This window comes from Euprymna scolopes, chromosome 41, assembly GCF_053919585.1.
Source record: "Euprymna scolopes isolate OS-2025 chromosome 41, ASM5391958v1, whole genome shotgun sequence".
NCBI lineage: Eukaryota > Metazoa > Mollusca > Cephalopoda > Sepiida > Sepiolidae > Euprymna > Euprymna scolopes.
Window position 1 is genome coordinate 33,487,407 of NC_136522.1, and position 18,666 is coordinate 33,506,072.

General features: G+C 33.7%; 1 protein-coding gene across 2 annotated transcripts in view; it reads right to left on the reverse strand.

Moving 5' to 3' along the window:
- LOC145266463 (eukaryotic peptide chain release factor GTP-binding subunit ERF3A-like) overlaps positions 1–18,666 on the reverse strand; it is a 45,807-nt gene that overhangs the window by 14,557 nt on the left and 12,584 nt on the right. The window contains exons 1-6 of one of the 2 annotated variants that reach the window (XM_080122145.1): positions 15,353–15,371; positions 8,344–8,538; positions 5,727–5,760; positions 3,094–3,171; positions 785–965; positions 462–616 (exon numbers count right to left, since the gene is read on the reverse strand). In XM_080122145.1, coding sequence (XP_079978271.1) covers positions 462–616; positions 785–965; positions 3,094–3,171; positions 5,727–5,760; positions 8,344–8,538; positions 15,353–15,356 — 647 coding nt within the window. In that variant the 5' untranslated portion in view covers positions 15,357–15,371. Of the gene's footprint in view, positions 1–461; positions 617–784; positions 966–3,093; positions 3,172–5,726; positions 5,761–8,343; positions 8,539–15,352; positions 15,372–18,666 lie in introns of those variants that run through there. The other variant, XM_080122144.1, reaches the window with a different exon arrangement.

An 18,666-nucleotide genomic window follows, 5' to 3' on the forward strand; every position in this document is an offset into this window, starting at 1 on the left:
TACTTCGCTTATAACAAACAAACGTGGTCATTGACGTCGTCGTAACGCTCGACGACTTCCGGGCGCGCACCTGTCAATTTGGTTCTTACTTAAATAAATTCAAACATCTTCCACTAACTCATTCTGGCGGGCCGATTTTATTTTCAAACTTTATCTCAGGGCTTCAGGTTCGATCCTACCAACTTTTACCCCCCTTTTTTTTTTTAATTTAACACCACACACACCTTAATCAGATCAAGCAAAATTTCCTGAGTGACGAATTACCCAAATCCTTGATCAAATTGCATTAATTCCAAAGTTCTGCAGATCTTTTTAACATAGTACAGAGCAATTGACAAAGCAACTGGTGGAAATACACAGGTTCATCACGCAATTGGATCATATTTGGTGTCTCAAGAAACAAGATACCCATCACCCCAAATTTGTTTAATGAAATATTGAAAAAATAGTTTAGTGCATACCGTACTTCCGACCATTCTACTGTTGGGTCATCCATTTTATTGATCAGAACAACCAAATGCTTCACTCCAGCAGTTTTGGCTAACATAGCGTGTTCTCTTGTTTGACCACCTCGTTCAAATCCCGTCTCAAATTCTCCTTTCCGAGCAGAAATCACCTACAAAATAATGTAAATATAAATTTTTCTAATACTTTAAAAAAGGGAGAAATAAAACAGAAATCTGAAGAAAAAAACAAAATGGAAAAGAAAAAGATTGAATCTCTACCAAAGAAAATATAAAAAAAGAATTTCATTAAATAAATATATAATGCTAATTTTACTTACAAGAATTGCCATATCTGCCTGTGAGGCACCGCCAATCATATTTGGCACAAAACTTTTATGGCCTGGAGCATCAAGAATAGTAAAATGTTTTTTCTCTGTCTCAAAGTAAGCCCGGCCAACTTCAACAGTTTTGCCCTTCTCTCGCTCTTCCAAGTTGGTATCCAATGCCCATGAAAGATACCTAAGAGAGAGAACAAAATCTCAATAAAAGTATATACATCTCAAGGTTCGAGTCATGCCAGAGTACTTTTTATGATGCAAAAAACTAACACAAAATATTCAATGACAATCAAGTATTTAGAAAGATTTTCCAAAAAATTCATATCCATTGCCAATTGTTTTCTGGATGTTAAATGTTTCATAAAGTAGTTTTGTCTGACATGAATCAAGCAGTTGTGTAATAAGGGAAGGGAAATCTAAAGCTGAGGACAAAAACTCAAAACCATGTAATGAAAAAAAAAAAAAAAAGTGGAAAAAATTCTTTGAAATACAATAGGATAGAGAAATATACAATCACTTAAATTATGGAAATTGAACTGGAAAACATTTACATATAGCTGACGTAAAATTATTAATTTTATACAAGAAAATAAATCGTCAAGGATAGACAAAATAAAAGAAATGGGACATTTGATTCATTAGGTCAGAAACTTTTGGCAACAAACATTTACATGATAGAAGTAATTATATTTGGAACAAATTCACATAAAAAAATTGTTGCCATTGTATATCTATAAAGTTATATTGTAATATCTTCCAAGTCAAACTCAAATAGCATTTGAGTTGACAAACCAGATTGATTTACATTAGTCAATATTTGTTATTGTTGTACTATGTGATTGGCAAGATAACATACTTTACTACAATTTATATTATTAAGCATGAAAAAAGTCAAATTGAAAAAGAGATAACTCGATTTTAACAGAAGAATATTGAAAGATTTGTCTCCTGTACTAAAATTTTGTATAATATATATATATATATATATATATAAGTACTTCACTACATTCTGGACAGCATTGGGTAGGTATGACTTGTTAAAAACGTCTTTATTATAATGAACAATGTATGGTTATTAGTTTTTTTCTGTACTCACAACAACAAAAGGAGACTACTTCCAATAGATGATAGTAAAAATTGGAATTATTTCTTGTGCATAATTTTGATATTTAGGACAATTATAAATATATTACATCTTTTTTTTTTAATGTATATTATCAAATATATCAAACACCCAACTCAAAAGAACAAAAGTTTGAAAACTTAATTAAAATTGTAGAGAAAATTTTTTTGTTGAATAAGTTATATAATAAAGCATTTCTTTTTCTGCCTCAATCTACAGGGTAAGTAGAAAAGAATGCATATTATTATGCGATTGTAACTCATTGAAATATAATTTGTATAAAAGAACTTAGTGTTTAACATGAGGTTTTATTTAGAATTTATTTCATTTTTTTTTTTTTTAGTAAAATGAACCACCCCTTATCAATGTAAAAAAACTTAAGATTAAAGGTTAAGGAGATAAATAGAGATGAATACTATGAGAAGATTGAAAATCACATACTACCAACTGGCCCGGAAAATATCAAGTCCTCACATTTCATGAGCAATGTTTCTGAGAAAGAGGGGAAAGTTGCTGTTTTTAATTGTCAATCTATTAATATCTTTACGAACCTATCTTCTTCATATAGACCCCCACCCCCTCTACAGTTCTGGCGCTAAAACCTTTTAACATTCAGTTGGAAATCTGTAAGTTTTTCGCATCTACATAAGATGCTGATGGTTTGTTCATTCATAAAAACAGCTGATATTTAAGAAAGCAAAACTTATCTTTTTGCCATATAGCATTAAATCGGAATACTTTCTCAGTATCACACATCTTTATGGCTGATTATATAAAAAAAAATTTGCTATATTAAGTTAAATGGAAATTTTATATATATGAAGTTAAATGGAAAATTCTATTTGAAATTAGAGTTAGGACTTTGTAAGAATATTGCCTCACAAAGTTGAGAACATAACAAATAAGATATTTCTTTTTTTTATAGATCATGGCAGAACATCACATATTCGAGGAGCTGCTCCTATCCTCATGAGAAATGGGGTATCATGCATAATACTTTATCCTGAAAACTAAAAATGAAACCTTTGAAAGCATTAACACCAAATGATTGTGTGCTGTCATTATTGAATAACTTTTACAACTATATGACATTGGAACAATAACATTTAAAATGTCTACGTGACCAAATAATCTGCTGCAATAATAGACTAATATGTAAACAATATTACATTTTTTTTTTACTTACCAAGTTTCTCTATTTTTTTCTTTTGCCTCTTTTTCATATTTCTCTAAGGTTCTTTTATCAACCATTCCTGTCAAATACCTGTATATATATATATATATAAAAAAAAAAAAGTCAGATTTTTAAAATCAAACTGAAACGTCATCAAAGTCTACTACTTCTGACTATTAAAAAAAAAATCTCTATGTAAAAACTTTTCCGAAAACCAGGTTTTCAATTTTGTCACATGGATGAATTGTCCTTGGAGGACTATATTTTACAAATGTTTACTATTTATATTGGTATAGGAAATAACATTTTTCTATTAGTGTAGAGAAAATATGTTGATACAACAGTAAAAATATATATAAACAGGTCAATTGTATGTCAGAAAAAATAATCTGAAACACAATAACATTGGCACTTTCCCCATCGATTTGTAATGACGCTGTTCATTTTTACAGGAGCCAACAGTTTAGACGTAGATAAAAAAAAATGGTCATGAACTTGCATATTTGATACTTATGAGGTTTTGATTATTTGAAGAACCATGTGTCGGAACAATCTAAAATGTTAACAGACATCAGATAAAAGAGTATAAGTAAAGGAAAATTACGTAATCAAAGCAAACTTCTAAACAAATTAAAATATCCAGCATCATTTTCATGATAACATCCTCAACATTTGCCTCCCCAGCTCACAATATTTTGGATTAACATGAACAGAATGTACCTATTTACTATGCCTCCCCACGGGACAGAGTTAGACACCAGGGTCGTTTTTTAACGTGGAGAAAAAAAAAAAAAAAAAAAAAAAAAAAAAATACTTTGGATTACCATGAACAGAATGTAGTTAAAAAATAAAAAGGGAGAAGCACTAAACACTTTCATACTAGTAAATAATTGCAAAAATTCTCCATATTAATAGTAATATGAACAAGGATCACTTGATATCAACATTCAGAAATTCATACTTTCATAAAAGCAGTTGGAGATTTTAATGAATAAAATTTCCAAATATATTTTAGCTAATAAAACATTTCTTAAAAAAAGAAAGAAAAAAAAAAAGCTGTTTTAAGTGTCATAATTACATTCCAGTATGTTACACACCCTATAGAGAATAAAACAATTGTTGCCCTAGAAAAGATGACATGATTTATTTCGATTTGATGAAAACTAGTTATCTTTTTTTGTTGCAGACCACCTACTTAGTTGGCCAGTTGTGTACAAATCCCAAGAGCAATAGGAACCTTCTATCATGTCTGAAAGTGACACAATGTTCAATAAGTGAGATTGGAGATGTGTTGCTGTACAACTCATGCTCTCTACCGAACCAAGTTATGACAACAGGACCATTGTCAGCACCTTCAAAATGCATCGCTGCATTGCCACAAATAACAGGGCCGTGCCCAGGGTGATGAAAAAGTGTCTGGTTATGGTCGTTGATGTGGTTTCAAGTGAGGACCACATGATGCCACCTCACATCTTCAAAGCCGGCTTAAATGTCAAAACCAAACCCAACTTGATCGCCGTCATTCACCAAGTTCCTGCCGGCGCTTATGTAAAAAGCATGTTCCCAGTTCCGGACCCATATTGAAGCAATGATTGAAGCTGAAGGCGGCGGCTACTTTGAATAAATGTCAGCTCCACTACATAATATCAAGTTACCTGAATTGATTTTTTTTCAATAAAAGTTTTAGTACTCTTGCAATCATCAGGCGACGCGGAGTATACTGTTATTAATTATAAGTCATAAAATTAATTGGTACTCTTGCATAATTTGACGCGATTTTTTTTCAATAAAAGTTTTAGTACTCTTGCATAATTTGACGCAAATTCTTGTGAATTCCTGTCAAGCATGGATCGGGCGAGACCGGCAATCATCGGTGTCAGCCAAATGTTGTTCAAATGTTGAAACGCTAACTCCACTTTTAATTTTATTTATTTTTGTTATGTTTTTAGTAATTTTTAAGGTGATATTAAGGAGGCGAGGGTGACTTTTTATTTTCTGATTAGTTATTTATTTACTTTTTTTTTAAATTGAATTTTTGGGAGTTTGATTAACCAATGAAAACACGCTATCTAAATGGAAGCAGACGACATTCGAATTGGAAGAAAGTGACTAAAACAAAAAAAATTAAATAAAAAAGCTGACAAACAAATAAATTTTCAAACTCACCAAACAGAAAAATGACAGGCAAGAAAAATTTATACATGTTAGAAAAAGAAATGAAAACATTGATGCATATAATTTCATTGTCAGGAGAAGGCTGTCCCTCAAAAATGCGGTGCAACACTGTTGCACTGCAACATATTTTCATTTTTCAAGGTAGAATTTTGTTATTTTTAATTCTTTGTATTTTTTCCGTTTTTTTTTTTCCCATTAGTCTGTGTCTGTTACAACGCTCGGCTGACGCCGATAATTGCTGGTCTTGCCCGATTCATGCTTGACGGGAATTCACGAGAATTCGGGTCAAATCATGCAAGAGTCCCAAAGTTTTAAAATAAAGAATAAAGCTGTAGTGTTGTTTTCTTTAGGGCGACAAATTTATCGTTCCACTCTCTCTAAAGATAGATATGCACAGGCATATTGGATGGCAATGGAAGTTATTGTGAAACTTCAATAAATAAGAAAATAATAAAAAAGGCAACACTTACATAATGTGACCCCCAATTGTTGACTTTCCAGCATCTAGAAAAAAAAAAAAATTTTTTTCAACCCAAGTTTAGAATTTTTCAAATTGCGTGGACAGAAAAATTTTCAGCACTCACCCACATATATCCATGTACTCCTAAAGATCTGAACAAATGGATATATTCGCAAACACTTCAATACACACATTTCCGCAAGTAGTTCTACAATCGCATAAATCAAAACCCCCAACTTGTCAACGTTAAAAACTCATATCATCCATCTCTCTCATACATGTTTCGCCTTCTGGTATGAATCAACTTGCTATGTTAAGTCACACTGAGGAGTTGGGTTATTGATAGCATAGTAAAAATATGTAAATAAAGTACATATAGCATTAGAATTTCTATTGTCGGTGGCATAATTTGTTGCAGGTGTTTAGCGTTGAGGTCATCAATTAAAAGTAGAGGCACAGTATGCTAAGAGCAGGAAAACAATTCACATCTCAGCCAAAATTTAGATTGAAGTGCTCAGTGAAAACCGAATTTAATGGTTTTACCGATTAAAAAAAAAAAAAAAAAAAAAAAAATCCAAAGCAACCCAGAATTAGAGTAAAAAAAATTTAATCAGTAAAATCATCAAATTCCACTTCCAACAATTAATCAGATGATAATTTTATTTTATTATTTTATGCTGAATAGAAATATGCCCAAATAAGGTGATCTAATCATAGATCATCAGAATTTGAGTTAAAAAAAAAAATATTACTGCCAGTTAGACCATTCTGTTCGTCAATCACTTTGTTAATTTTTTACCACATTTTGCAATAAGAGGCAAACTATGCATTGGTGCATTAATTGTGAAAACATTTTATACGATTTGCCACTTCTCCAACCATCTAAAACATTTATACACAAATAACTAAGCATGCAAAAGTTTTAGTATTACACCAAATACTTAACACATAGATTAACATCAAAATATTGTGTGAAATTATTTCCTTTACAAATGGTACATCTTTTGTTTAATAAATTGGACAATAATTGTTTATATGTTTGTTATACAACAAAGTCATAGCGCATATATTTTAAATAAATATATGGTGTTATAACTTTAAAATATGTCCATATTACAAGACATTTGCAAAGACAGAAACAAAGTGGATGATTGCATGGTATATTGAAAGGATTGTAAAAAATACTGGCACATCGAATAAAATGATTGGCCACTCCTGGTTTAAGTATTCAATGTTAATAGCTGAGAACAAAAAATGATTAATATGGAAATAAATTTTTCTTAAATGTGTCAAACCGTTTTGCAGATATTTATTTATGCAGAAGTCAAGAGAAATAACTCAGTATATAATTACTTCCCTTTAATGATTGAAAGCAATGATGGTGGTGGTGGGGGGCTAGCCTGAATTAAGTATCAATACCAGATCAACTTATTTGAGCATGACTTTAAAAATATGGCAAGATAACTGTACATGTTAACTAAATTAAATGACAATAATTGTGATAGCTAATTTAAAAGTATACTTGTTGGTAATTTATGGCAGATATAGATTTGAAGAAATTTTATATCTATTTACAAACTTTGTTAAAATTTTGTTCTTTTTCAAAACGTTTCTCTTTTGATGGTTTTGGCGTTAACTATAATCAAACTAGCATTCATTTTTAGCTGTGAATGAACAGAAAATGAAAATTTATTACACAGGGACTGACCCCTGTCTCCAGATTATGATTATTATTGTATTTAATACATCACATATACTTCCCATTTCTGATCCTAGCTAATACAATCAATATACAAATTAACTAGGCAAGACTATAAGAATTTTATTATACTAGGTTCACAATCTTGTGTGTATACATACATGATGATTGCAATGTCTTGTCAGACGAGTGCCACTCCCTCAGACACTTAAAGTCCATGAGCCCAAGAATGACTTCCATCGCCACAGGACCATTTTAATAGACAAATGCCTGAGGGTGTATCTATACACAGATGATGTTACAGAGTTTTAGCTTTGTATGACAGCTAAGTCTCTCTCTCGGTTCAAAATGTTGAGATCCAGCAACAAGCAAGAGCAAGATAGCCAGCAACAAGTTAACTGCAGACCAGCTTAATGCGGGTACTGGTCTCCCGCTTTATGGTTTTTTAAATCAGAGATTTGCTTCTCCTAGAAAGGTTGCCTTCACCATGGCTTACGAGAGCCCTCTCCAACCCAACACACACATACATACACACAAACACACAGTGCTAGTTGGCCGTTGACCTTGAGAAAGGGTTCATTCGCCCTTTGGAAGGTCTTGTTTTTAATCCTTCTGGGAGACTAGCCACCCTCCTCACCAAACAAATCTGGTGGGGGAACCAGTTTAATCGCCGGTGACCCGACCATGAGGCAGGTAGTACTGGGTTACACGGTACCAGTTGCATATGACATATATGGTCCTTATCAGTCGGATCATCTATGATGTTTCAATGAATAATGTCATTTTTTAGTTTAGCATTTATGACTTCATAAAGGGTCTTTCCAATGTCATCTGCTTCAATGGATGATGTCATCCTGCTGTGACATCATCTCGTGTGCACAGCAACATACAAAGCCAACAGTTTTAGTAGTAGACATTATATACTTACCTACATGACCAATGAATATAACATTTACATGTTCCCTTTTAATACTAGGTTCCGTCCAATCTTTCTTTTTCCGCTTTAGTTTCACGGGGGCACTTTCCACCTCCATCGCTTCAGCACCGTTGTCGGTCTTCTCTTCTTCATCTTCCTCCTCCTCTTTCTCTTCCTCCTCTTCAGCATCTTCAGCCCAGTCATCAGCTATAAGAAATAAAATAACATTCAAAACAAGCTCTAAAAGAATACATTTTAATGAACTGTAGAGTTTAATATCTGGATAAATATTTCAGGCCTAAAACTGAATACGACAAAGAAAAATTGAAAGCAATATTATATACCAATCGAACAGATTTAAATTGCACAATATTTGAAACTTATCTCATGCATCTAGTGGCAACCATGTTGGAAATGTCTAAATGAACTTGAAATGACTGACAACTAGCAAATTGGTATAAAATGCGTAATAGTGCATTGTGTGACAGGAAAAGTATATTTAATTATAAGGGGAAGAAACTTCTTTTATTTACCACTAATCAAAAATGAAATATGAATCAGGATTAAATATCAAAATCTATAAAACCAATTTAAAATTAAATACTTTTTAAAAATATGGATCATTATTTGGCATATAAATGAAATTTTCCCAAAGTTACCATAATTTTTAATTTGATATTTTTTTGTTACTATTGAAATTATATAAGCTTTTTTTTTTTTTTTTAGTACAAGTTACATAAAATTTTTTTTTCAATTGGTTTTAACAATTTTAATAATTTATCCTGATCAATATTTAAGTTTCTTGAAGTAGGGGGATCTTCATTCCCTATTTCGGTATAGGGATATCTTTTTCTGCCTGCAAAATGTTATGAAGCAAATTATACCCATAAGTTAACATAATTATAATTACCTTTTGAATTATTGTAAGTTTCAAATTATTTTAATTTCTACCTTCATTTACTTTTTCATAAAAAAAAAAAAAAAAGTATACATTAAACTGTTGTTTTCTTATTCATTTGCTAAGAGAGTATAACTAAGAAAAGGAAATATGAAACTGGGAGAAATAGCGTGCTCTGATTTGATAAAACTTTGAAACCATTCCTTAATGAACAAATCAATTTGCATGTTAAATAAAAACAAATTTTCTTATTAAACTTTTCCTGGAAAATGATGCTCTGTATTCTTACATTGAAATATATCAAATACGGATCTGCAAGTTATTTATAAAGTAAGTTCAATTCAGTTTAAGCGACAGTTTTCCGAGGTTAAAGGTGATACTAATACAATTTTGAATTATTTAAAACTTCTATTTGGCAATGGCTGATGGAACAAGGACATGTTACCTACATGAATTAAATAAAGAGTTCCGCTTGAAATTCCATACAGATTTTCAGAGTTTGACAATATACCTGAAGGTTTGAGGTTACAAATGCCGTGAGAATAACATTCTAAGATGAGAATAATAGTTTGAATAAATAAAAACTACAAAGGGAAATAAAGCGACCGGTGCTTTGCTAGTTTATTTTAAACTGTATTTACTGTACAAAAGTTTAAAATAATATTTACTTGGTATTGTGACCTTGAAACGTGACCGTACACGACCTTAAACCTCTGATCGCGGTCCAGTTATGATCTTAACCCTGGGTCGATGCCCAATTATGACTATCCTAGTCACCGGGTAATTAATTATGTCGACTGGGCAACCAGGTCTGCCAACCGTTGGTACGTCGCGTCAACCAGTGAGTCCTCGTCAAGGCGTTGGAGGACTCTTCTCGGTTGCACGGTCCTCAAGGCCTGTTCTTCTTGATCGTCTAGTTGGTCGTCCTGTTGACTGGGTGTTCGTTGACGGGAACGGGGTCACAAGTGGCGAGTAAAAGAAATAAAGTTACATGGAACAACAGCACATCAGCAAACAAACTCTGGAGGTTGGTTGATATATAATGTATTTAGGAAATTCATAAATGATTATCTACAGACGTATGTACAATTGAAGATTAAATGGAAACAAGCAATTAGATTTGTGAATGAGCTTCTTGTTGTTGAAATACTCGGTCGGAGTCGCGGACCGTTGTAATTATCGTTAAGGTGTTCTGGCTGGTCTCTTCCTAGGTCCTCTGAATTCTATTAAGTTGCAAATTGAGCTCTCTGGCGACCAGCGAGGGGGAGAGAGAAGTTGGGTGGCTGGATTCCTCTACCGAGACCTTTATCTCTGTCTCTCAATAGGTCTCTCTCTGTCTTCTATCTGATTAAATCGAGTTCTACAGATCTTATATAGTAAAACCCTTGAATAATGACGACGCCTACGTTCGTCTTCGACCAATCAAATTGATTGATAACAATCCACCTGATTCCTTCTCATTGGTCAATTTGGCCTGTGGCAGGTATTATTTTTCCGCCCCCAATTTCCAAAATCAAATTGACCCCTCCCCAACTTGCCTGACCTCGCCTTCTCGATAATGGTTTTTTTCCATATTATCAACTGATAATCAGAGGAAATATTATTTTTTAGCTTGTAATAGATCACCAGCTTTCATCTATTTAAAAATATCCGTTTGATCTTCTTTCCCCTTTGAATTATTTGTTTTGTAAAAACATCCGTGTGATTTTTAAAAGAAATATTCTTTACATGTCAGAATTCCCCTTAGCGCCCAAAACAATTTGCCAAAAGACATTTTTAGATAAGTCATATTGAAAAACAATTCATGTCGAACCTTGGGCTGATGTCATTAATTCTTTTATCAGGCCTGATCTGTTTCGTGTGTGTGTGTGTGTGTTTCTCAGATCAAAAACGATCCAACATTTCACCTGTCAAACAACACATTTCAAGCCGACCGACATTTCCAATCTCTGTTTCGGAATATTTTGTGTTGGCTCGTTTAGTTCAAACGCGAGCGTATTTTGGTTAAAAAATGTTTTAAGTAATCTTTCGCTTTGAAGTTTAGCATGCGATTTCTATTTTTATCCCCCGACCGTATGGTATCTCAACAACAAGATTTTGACGCATAAAAATATTAACTAAAAAAAAAAAAAATTTTTTTTTCTGTAACCGGTGTTCGCACGGGATTGAATATTACATTTAACACAAAAAAACGTCACATCGACCCTACTGATCTAATGTGGCCCCTCTTTGGTGTTACAGTATTGGTTAGATTGTGACAGAATATTTTGGTTCAAATAGGAATTAATTTTAAAAGATTTTTAAACATGTACGTTGCTTAACATTAATATTCTGTAAACATGACTTTTCAGTGGATGCGGAAAAATTTAATTTATTTAGATTTCTTAAAATTCTTTACATTTGGAATGAATCATAAAAAAAATTATTTTAAGAAACAACATTAATCAATGAAATTATTGTCTACAAAGAATACTTGTCGTGGCAGAAATTTTGAATGGTTATGTTGGAAAAATATTTGGTTGTTTTTGACGTGTGCACAGAGGGAAATGGATACGCTGATAGGAATACAAAAGGAGAAAGAAATGTTAGAATTTAGTCTTGCCATGGACATGTTGACTGCAAATACTGATAAAGAAATAAGTTGGGTTAAATATGGATCCGGAAGAACAAAGATTCAATTTGTTGTTAAAGAAAAAAGGACAAAGCTCTCTCTGGTGACATGAAAGTAATTAACCTGTCAAAGAAATTATCACACTGCAGAAACCAGTAATTAGCGATTTTAAATTGAAGAAAGCTTATAGAGTAAAGAGTAGGTTTATCTGCAGTTGTAGAGATTGAATCAAGATGTGAAACCAGAGTGAGGGTTGGGGATATGTGTTGCATGGGCAGAAATAATATGAGAATGATGTGCTGGATGCATAATGAGTCTTAAAGATAAATTTATGCCTGAAAGTTTCAGAGGAAGATTAACATCTTGATCATATAAGAAGATGTATGCAGTAAAAGAGGCTTGCAAAGAATAAGTCTGAGTGCTTAGGTTAGATTTAAAACAGTTGAGGTAGCCAGGCCAGTTGGCAGGGGAAGACCAAGAAAAACATTGGAGGAAGTGATATGGAAGGGTTTAAGCGAAAGGATGGCCAAAAATAGGTTAGTTTGGAAGTCATTTTCTAAAAACTGGCCACACTACCATGTAAAAATGTATGTTAAAATTAAGATGAATTTGAAAACATTTTCAGGTTTAGGTTACCATTAATTTGAATCAAACACTGCTATTGGTCAGAAATGATGATTAACCAATTAAAACACTTGACAGCAAAACTAAGCTAGCAAATATTGATATGTAATCAGTTTGAACTATTTTTTAAGAACACAACCGGATATTACCCAGCAAAATTAAATATTTTAGTGGCCTGGCAAGTCCACAGGGGAGACGACCAAGCAAAAAAAAAAAAAAAAAAAAAAAAAAAACCCTAAACAAAATTCATCATAAAGCAACAAAACTGACGCTGGTGTGCCAGGACACTATATATACAAATGTAGACAAATTTGGGCATATTCTATTGGTTTGAAAATACAGGTTCTTTTTTACCAATTGTCATAAAATTTTAATCATAGAATTAAAAGAAAACAAAAAAACTTCAGATTTAAAGCTTATAAAATTGCCAAAAAAGGTGGTATATATACTCTTAGCCAAATTGAATACTGAAATCCTCATATCTTTGGTTTTATGGGATGAAACATGAAAATTTGCAGGCTTTTCGAAGATTATAATACTATTCTATGGTTAAAATTTTATGACAATTGGTAAAACAGAACCTTCATTTTCAAACCAATAAAATATGCCCAAATTTGCCTGCATTTGTATATATATAGTGTTCTGGTAGGCCAGCTTCAGTTTGCTGATTTGTGATTAATTTTGCTTAGAGTTTTTCTTTACTTGGATGTCTCCCCTGTGGCCTTGCCAGGCCACTTTATATATATTTACGTATTACACACACACACACACACACCACCTTTTCTGACAATTTTATGTTTGAAATCTCAGTGACTATTGATCAGAATTTAACAAATGAAGGCTCATTGGAAAGGTAATGACCTGAATTGTGTAGTGGGCTATGACATTTGCCTTTTAGGTAGCACATTATCCATCATCCAGAGCCTATTTTTGACACTTTTTACAGCCACAAAATGTTTCAGTCAGTCATTTTTTTTTCTGGTTTTGCATATGAATTACAAAATATCTGATATTTCCTTAAAACTTCTGGCCTTGATGGAGGGGAGACTAAAACTTGTTGCTGTTGTTTCAAATGATCTGAAATAACAAGGGGAGACTTGATTCCAAATATTTCTTGTGTAAGATGATCTCTTTGCTTTTCATACATTAAGTAAATTTCACAGTGTATAAGGATTTTTTAATACTGGAGATATTCATAATCGTACCCTATTTCCAAAAGAGAGGAGGTATGATATATAAGAAATATTTGGAATCAAGTCTCCCCTTGCTGTTATTTCAGATCATTTGAAACCATCTCCCCTCCATCAAGATCAAAGGTTTTGAGGAAATTTATATTTTTTTCACAAACAGTCATAAACCTCAAAAATATGTCACTAATAAGGGTGCAGGAAGTAAACATTTTAACTGGGCTGACGTTATCCGCCTGTTAGAGACCTGAACCTTGGATTAACCACTAAGGAGGTCGTCCTATCAACAGATGGAAAGTACTGGGGCTGCTGTATTGCCATTTAGTAAATGGATTCTGGACCATGCAGTAGCTTCTGGTGGGGCTTTTCGATGCCATATTAGTGGGTAATTGTTATGGCTTTACTTTATCATGGGCTACGAAATAAAAAAAAAAAAAAAAAATTATAGTTCTTTGTTTTTTTTTTTCTCTCTCTTTCCCTTTCTGCCCTAACCAAGTCCGTCGACCTGTTCCACAAATCTTAAAACTATCATAAAAAGTCTCCAGAAAAAATACATGATTAAACCCAGAACTCCAACTTCCAATGTAGACTCCCACTACCATGTCTCCTTCTCCAACATCAGGGGTCTATGTTGCAACCTTCCAGAGGTTGAAACCCAATTACAGAAGATCAAATCAGATCTATTATTCCTAAGCAAAACTGACATTGGACCGACTATTTCCCTAGAGGAGTTCGTAATTAAAGGCTACTCTAACTTAGCATCAAAATCTGACCCCCAAGATCGCCATGGGCATGGAATATGTGCCTACATTGAAGATGACTTTCCGTGTGGTAAGGACGTCTCCAGAGAAGATCCTAAATTACTCTATATGTGCTTATAGGTTGCACTTGCTCACACTACTGCATTTAAATTTGCCCTCTATCACCCCCACAACAGTTACTTTTTAAGAGCATATCTGAGAAAATTGACCGCATCCTGTCTGCTCATTCTTCGTTTAACATTCACGTCTGTGGAGATTTTAATGTTCACAATGTGGAATGGTTAGCCCACTCAAAAAAGACAATTGATGAGGAGAGATTCTGTCATGATTTCTCCATTGCTTATGGCCTAACTCAGATTGTTCACGAACCTACCTGTGTGACCGACACTGACGGTCAGTATAAAAGTTCCCAAACCTTTTTCTCATAACTACCCCTGAACTATGTTCATCCTCTGTTGTTTCCACTGGGATCTTCCGACTACTTTGTTATATCAGTTAAGATAAAATGAAACAAAAAGCAATAAGGAGTAAATGTAACAATCCTCAGTAACCACAATGCATATGATTCAAATTTTATGTCAGGTCATGTCATTTTAGTATAAACAAGTATTACATTTTTTTTAAAAGAGGAGTAAATGATGACGCTTTTGCATGCTGACACAAAGTTTAAACAAATTTCACAGTATATGATTCAAAATGGCACTCCATTCTATTTGCCCACTGAGAAAACTTGAAAACCATTACTTTTTTTTTACATGAGTTTGCACAAAATTATAAACGTATTTACGTTGTTCGGTGTTGCTCAGCCCAGAATCCGAGACACTCGCAGCACCTTAAATTCCAACACCGGGTGATGTGATAAAGTTATCGAGGATTGTCATTTCACTAAGAACGAATTAAAAATTAAAAGTTAGTATAAAAAAAAAAAAAAACGAATTACCCATTTTTTTGGTACCATTCATCTTTTTTAAATCACCAATAATTTTTCCTTGAAGACATCAAATCAATTTTAGAGTGGAATTAATCAAATGAAGTGAAGAAAACATAGAAAAAAACCCAAAATAATCAACATAAAAGCTTAGAAATTTAAAACCTTTTTGCATCATAAATTATATTGGGCATTCAGAGAGTTGCTGAAAATTTTAAAGTCAAAAAGTTGTTTTTTTAACTGCAAATTCTGTATTCTTTTTCTCTCTTTGAAGTCATTTGCATTATTTTTAAACCCTGCAAGATCCTTTACGCTGCACTGGTTTGAAAAGACCCCCCCCCCCTCTCCACATTTGTAGATGGTCAGATAGAATTTATAGCCCCATCCAACCATATCTTTATTACCCCATTTTTGTTCTCTGGTGGTCGGGTGTCCTCCACCAGACCAACAAAAATACTTCTGAAGTAGGAGAAAGGGTTTCAGAAAGACTCCATGTCAGTAGGAGGGTGGTAATTCAATAACTTTCTGTATATAAAATAAAATTTGGAGTATTTGGATTCTTCAGACTAATGTTCTCATCTCTAGTGTTATTCTCACAACGTTTTAAACAATGTAACCTCCAACCTTCTACAGCAAAATTCAGTTGTAACGTTACACTTTTCTGGAAGTTGAAGGGTCAATCCTCAGTAGGGGCAACACTCAAAATACAATTGTAAGACATCAAGACATCTACCCAGTCATGACTAACAGAACAAGAGCATACTACCCCTGTGGATGAAATAAAGGATTGTTTGAAATTCCGTGCAGATTCCGCAAGTTCAACAAGATACACTCAAAGAAGGTCAGAGGTTACATCGACCAAAGCGTTACGTGAATATCATTAAAGATAAAAACAGTGGTCTGAAGAATGCGAATAATCGTCATTTCAAAAAATTAAAAAATTCCAGAAAAATAATATTTATTTAGAAGTATTAATTAGATGCACAGTGGGCCCAGATCGCGAAACTTTGGAAATAGGATTGTAACACAGATTTTACTGACTTATGCGACCTAAAAAAAGCTTATTACGTCAGAATAATCATTTACAACATTGGGTACTATTGGAGCATAAATAAAATGGTTTCCAGGCTATTTTTCCCATTTTGGGGTCCAAGAATATCCCCAACTTTAGTCGGATTTGGACCTTATAATTCACCTTCGTGCGTGCATTCCAAAATTCTCAATGACTATCCATTGTATTTTTCTGAAATTTTGCATGGAGTTACACTTTTATAAGGGGAAATGTAACATTCTCAGATTTTTGAAAATTATTGATATGTATGTCTATTTAGTGGTTTTCCATGGTGCTGAACTCAAAAATGGATGTTTTACACCTGAAACTGCACTGTTTGCCCATTTTCAGTAAGTTCTGGGGTCCTTGAGAGGGCCACAATAGGTCAAAATGCCCTAAATTGGTCGAACATGACACATTTGGGCCTGTAACTTTCGATCCATTCATTTCATTTTTCTGAAACTAATGGCTAAGATCAAAGAGAAAAAAGATCAAGAAAAGAGACAAAGCATTTCAACAAGCTGAACAAGGCATTGCAAATATGATTTACAATATACTAGGGAAACAACGAATAAAACGACTCTTACCAATACATGGGTCAGTGAAATCTATGCAGAACAATACCCATTTCATGGTAGACAATAGCATTGCATTAATTCAAAAGAATATCCTCTACAAGAGAATAATACCATCTCTTTTTGGTTGAACAGTCTAGCATGTGAACGAATAGTGTGATCAGTGGCACCACATTCTGTGCTGTGCAATATTTCGGATGCTGGATTCGTGCACTCAACTGACATATGACAGAATCAGATCATTATAATAACCTGCTCATCACATCTGTCAACTGTGCAATAGGTGAGATTTTCCAAGACAAAAACTGGAGATAGTTCTGAATATCTTTGTTGTTGGCTTCTAAGCATTCCTCAGACATACCTCCAAGACCGTGACCGTCATTCAAACCAATCAACTCGACTGAGTGATGAAGTGTTCCATGCAAAGTTTGGTTGATCCTGATCCAAGGAAAATTGTCGATTATGTTGTATGTAGCTATGTCACATAAGTCCTTGAGCTTGGTCAAGTCAACTTTCTGTGTAGACGACACAACAGACAGAATGGTGGAAAGTTGGCGATGCAGAAGGAGAATGTTTTCTTGATGTTTAATGGAGGAACGACCCGAGAGCAACTCTGTGATGGCACCGAATACCTCCTCAGAGAAAAATCGTCTCCCCTGGTTACCATCTGTTGATGTCCCACCTTTTCCATTTGCTTTGTTACATCGATAGAGGTAAAGTCCTGTGGCATGAAGAATCACATCAAGTACTCTTTCTCTGGATTGCCGAATTGGTTCACCAAGTGGTCCAGATTTCTGGACCCAATTCTTGTAATCTATATGACATCGATACAGAACTTTCAAAAACCATGTGGTGACATTAATGTATGAATGGGTGACGCAGATGTTTGTTTGGTCCGATGTGGTAAGTGGTTTTTTAGTAAGCCCTTGACGAACTTCAAAGTCTCCTGCTTCAGTAGGCACATCGCCCTCTTCATTAACCAACTGTTCATAAAGCTTCCACGTTTCCTCTGCAGACCTTTCAATTGGAAATCCTACAGAAACTTTTTCGCGATTTGTCCAATCTTTCGTTTGACTGATACAAAGGATGCAATCAGCTCCACCTAAACCAGATATATGTCTCTTGAATTTGAGATCTTTCATTGAGTCATGAATGGTTACCTTCACATTAACAGCATTGTCCTCCTGATATTTCACACACACACACCTTCTTTCAGCTCAGAGCGTGCCTTGTCTGTTGTGGGTATTACGAGATTCAGGAGATCCTCATCAGTTTCAGACTCCCTGATTAGAAACAATGGTCGAAGTGTGCGGCATGAATTTGGTGTATGGTTGATCCATCAATTTCAAGTCAAGAGCTGGAGGGTCTTGGCTCAATTATTCATTGCATTAAGAGTTTCAATCCACAAATATACTGCTTTTTAGAGAATTGAAAAAGATTGTACGGATGTCGAGATATGTGAATTAAAAGTTTGCAATAATGCCCTTTATTCTACACCTTCGAATTTTCAAATATGATTTCTTGAAAATGGCTACAAATGGAAATAAATCAACTTAAAAGCATGGTAGAAATTGGCTAGGATGTAGCTAACAATATTGTTTAGAGGTTATATTGATTATTCTTTGAGTTTTCCTTTTTTTTTTTTGTGGAAAATTTTTGTCTTTTAGGGGAAAATAGGGAGGAAATAATGCTATTTTTGT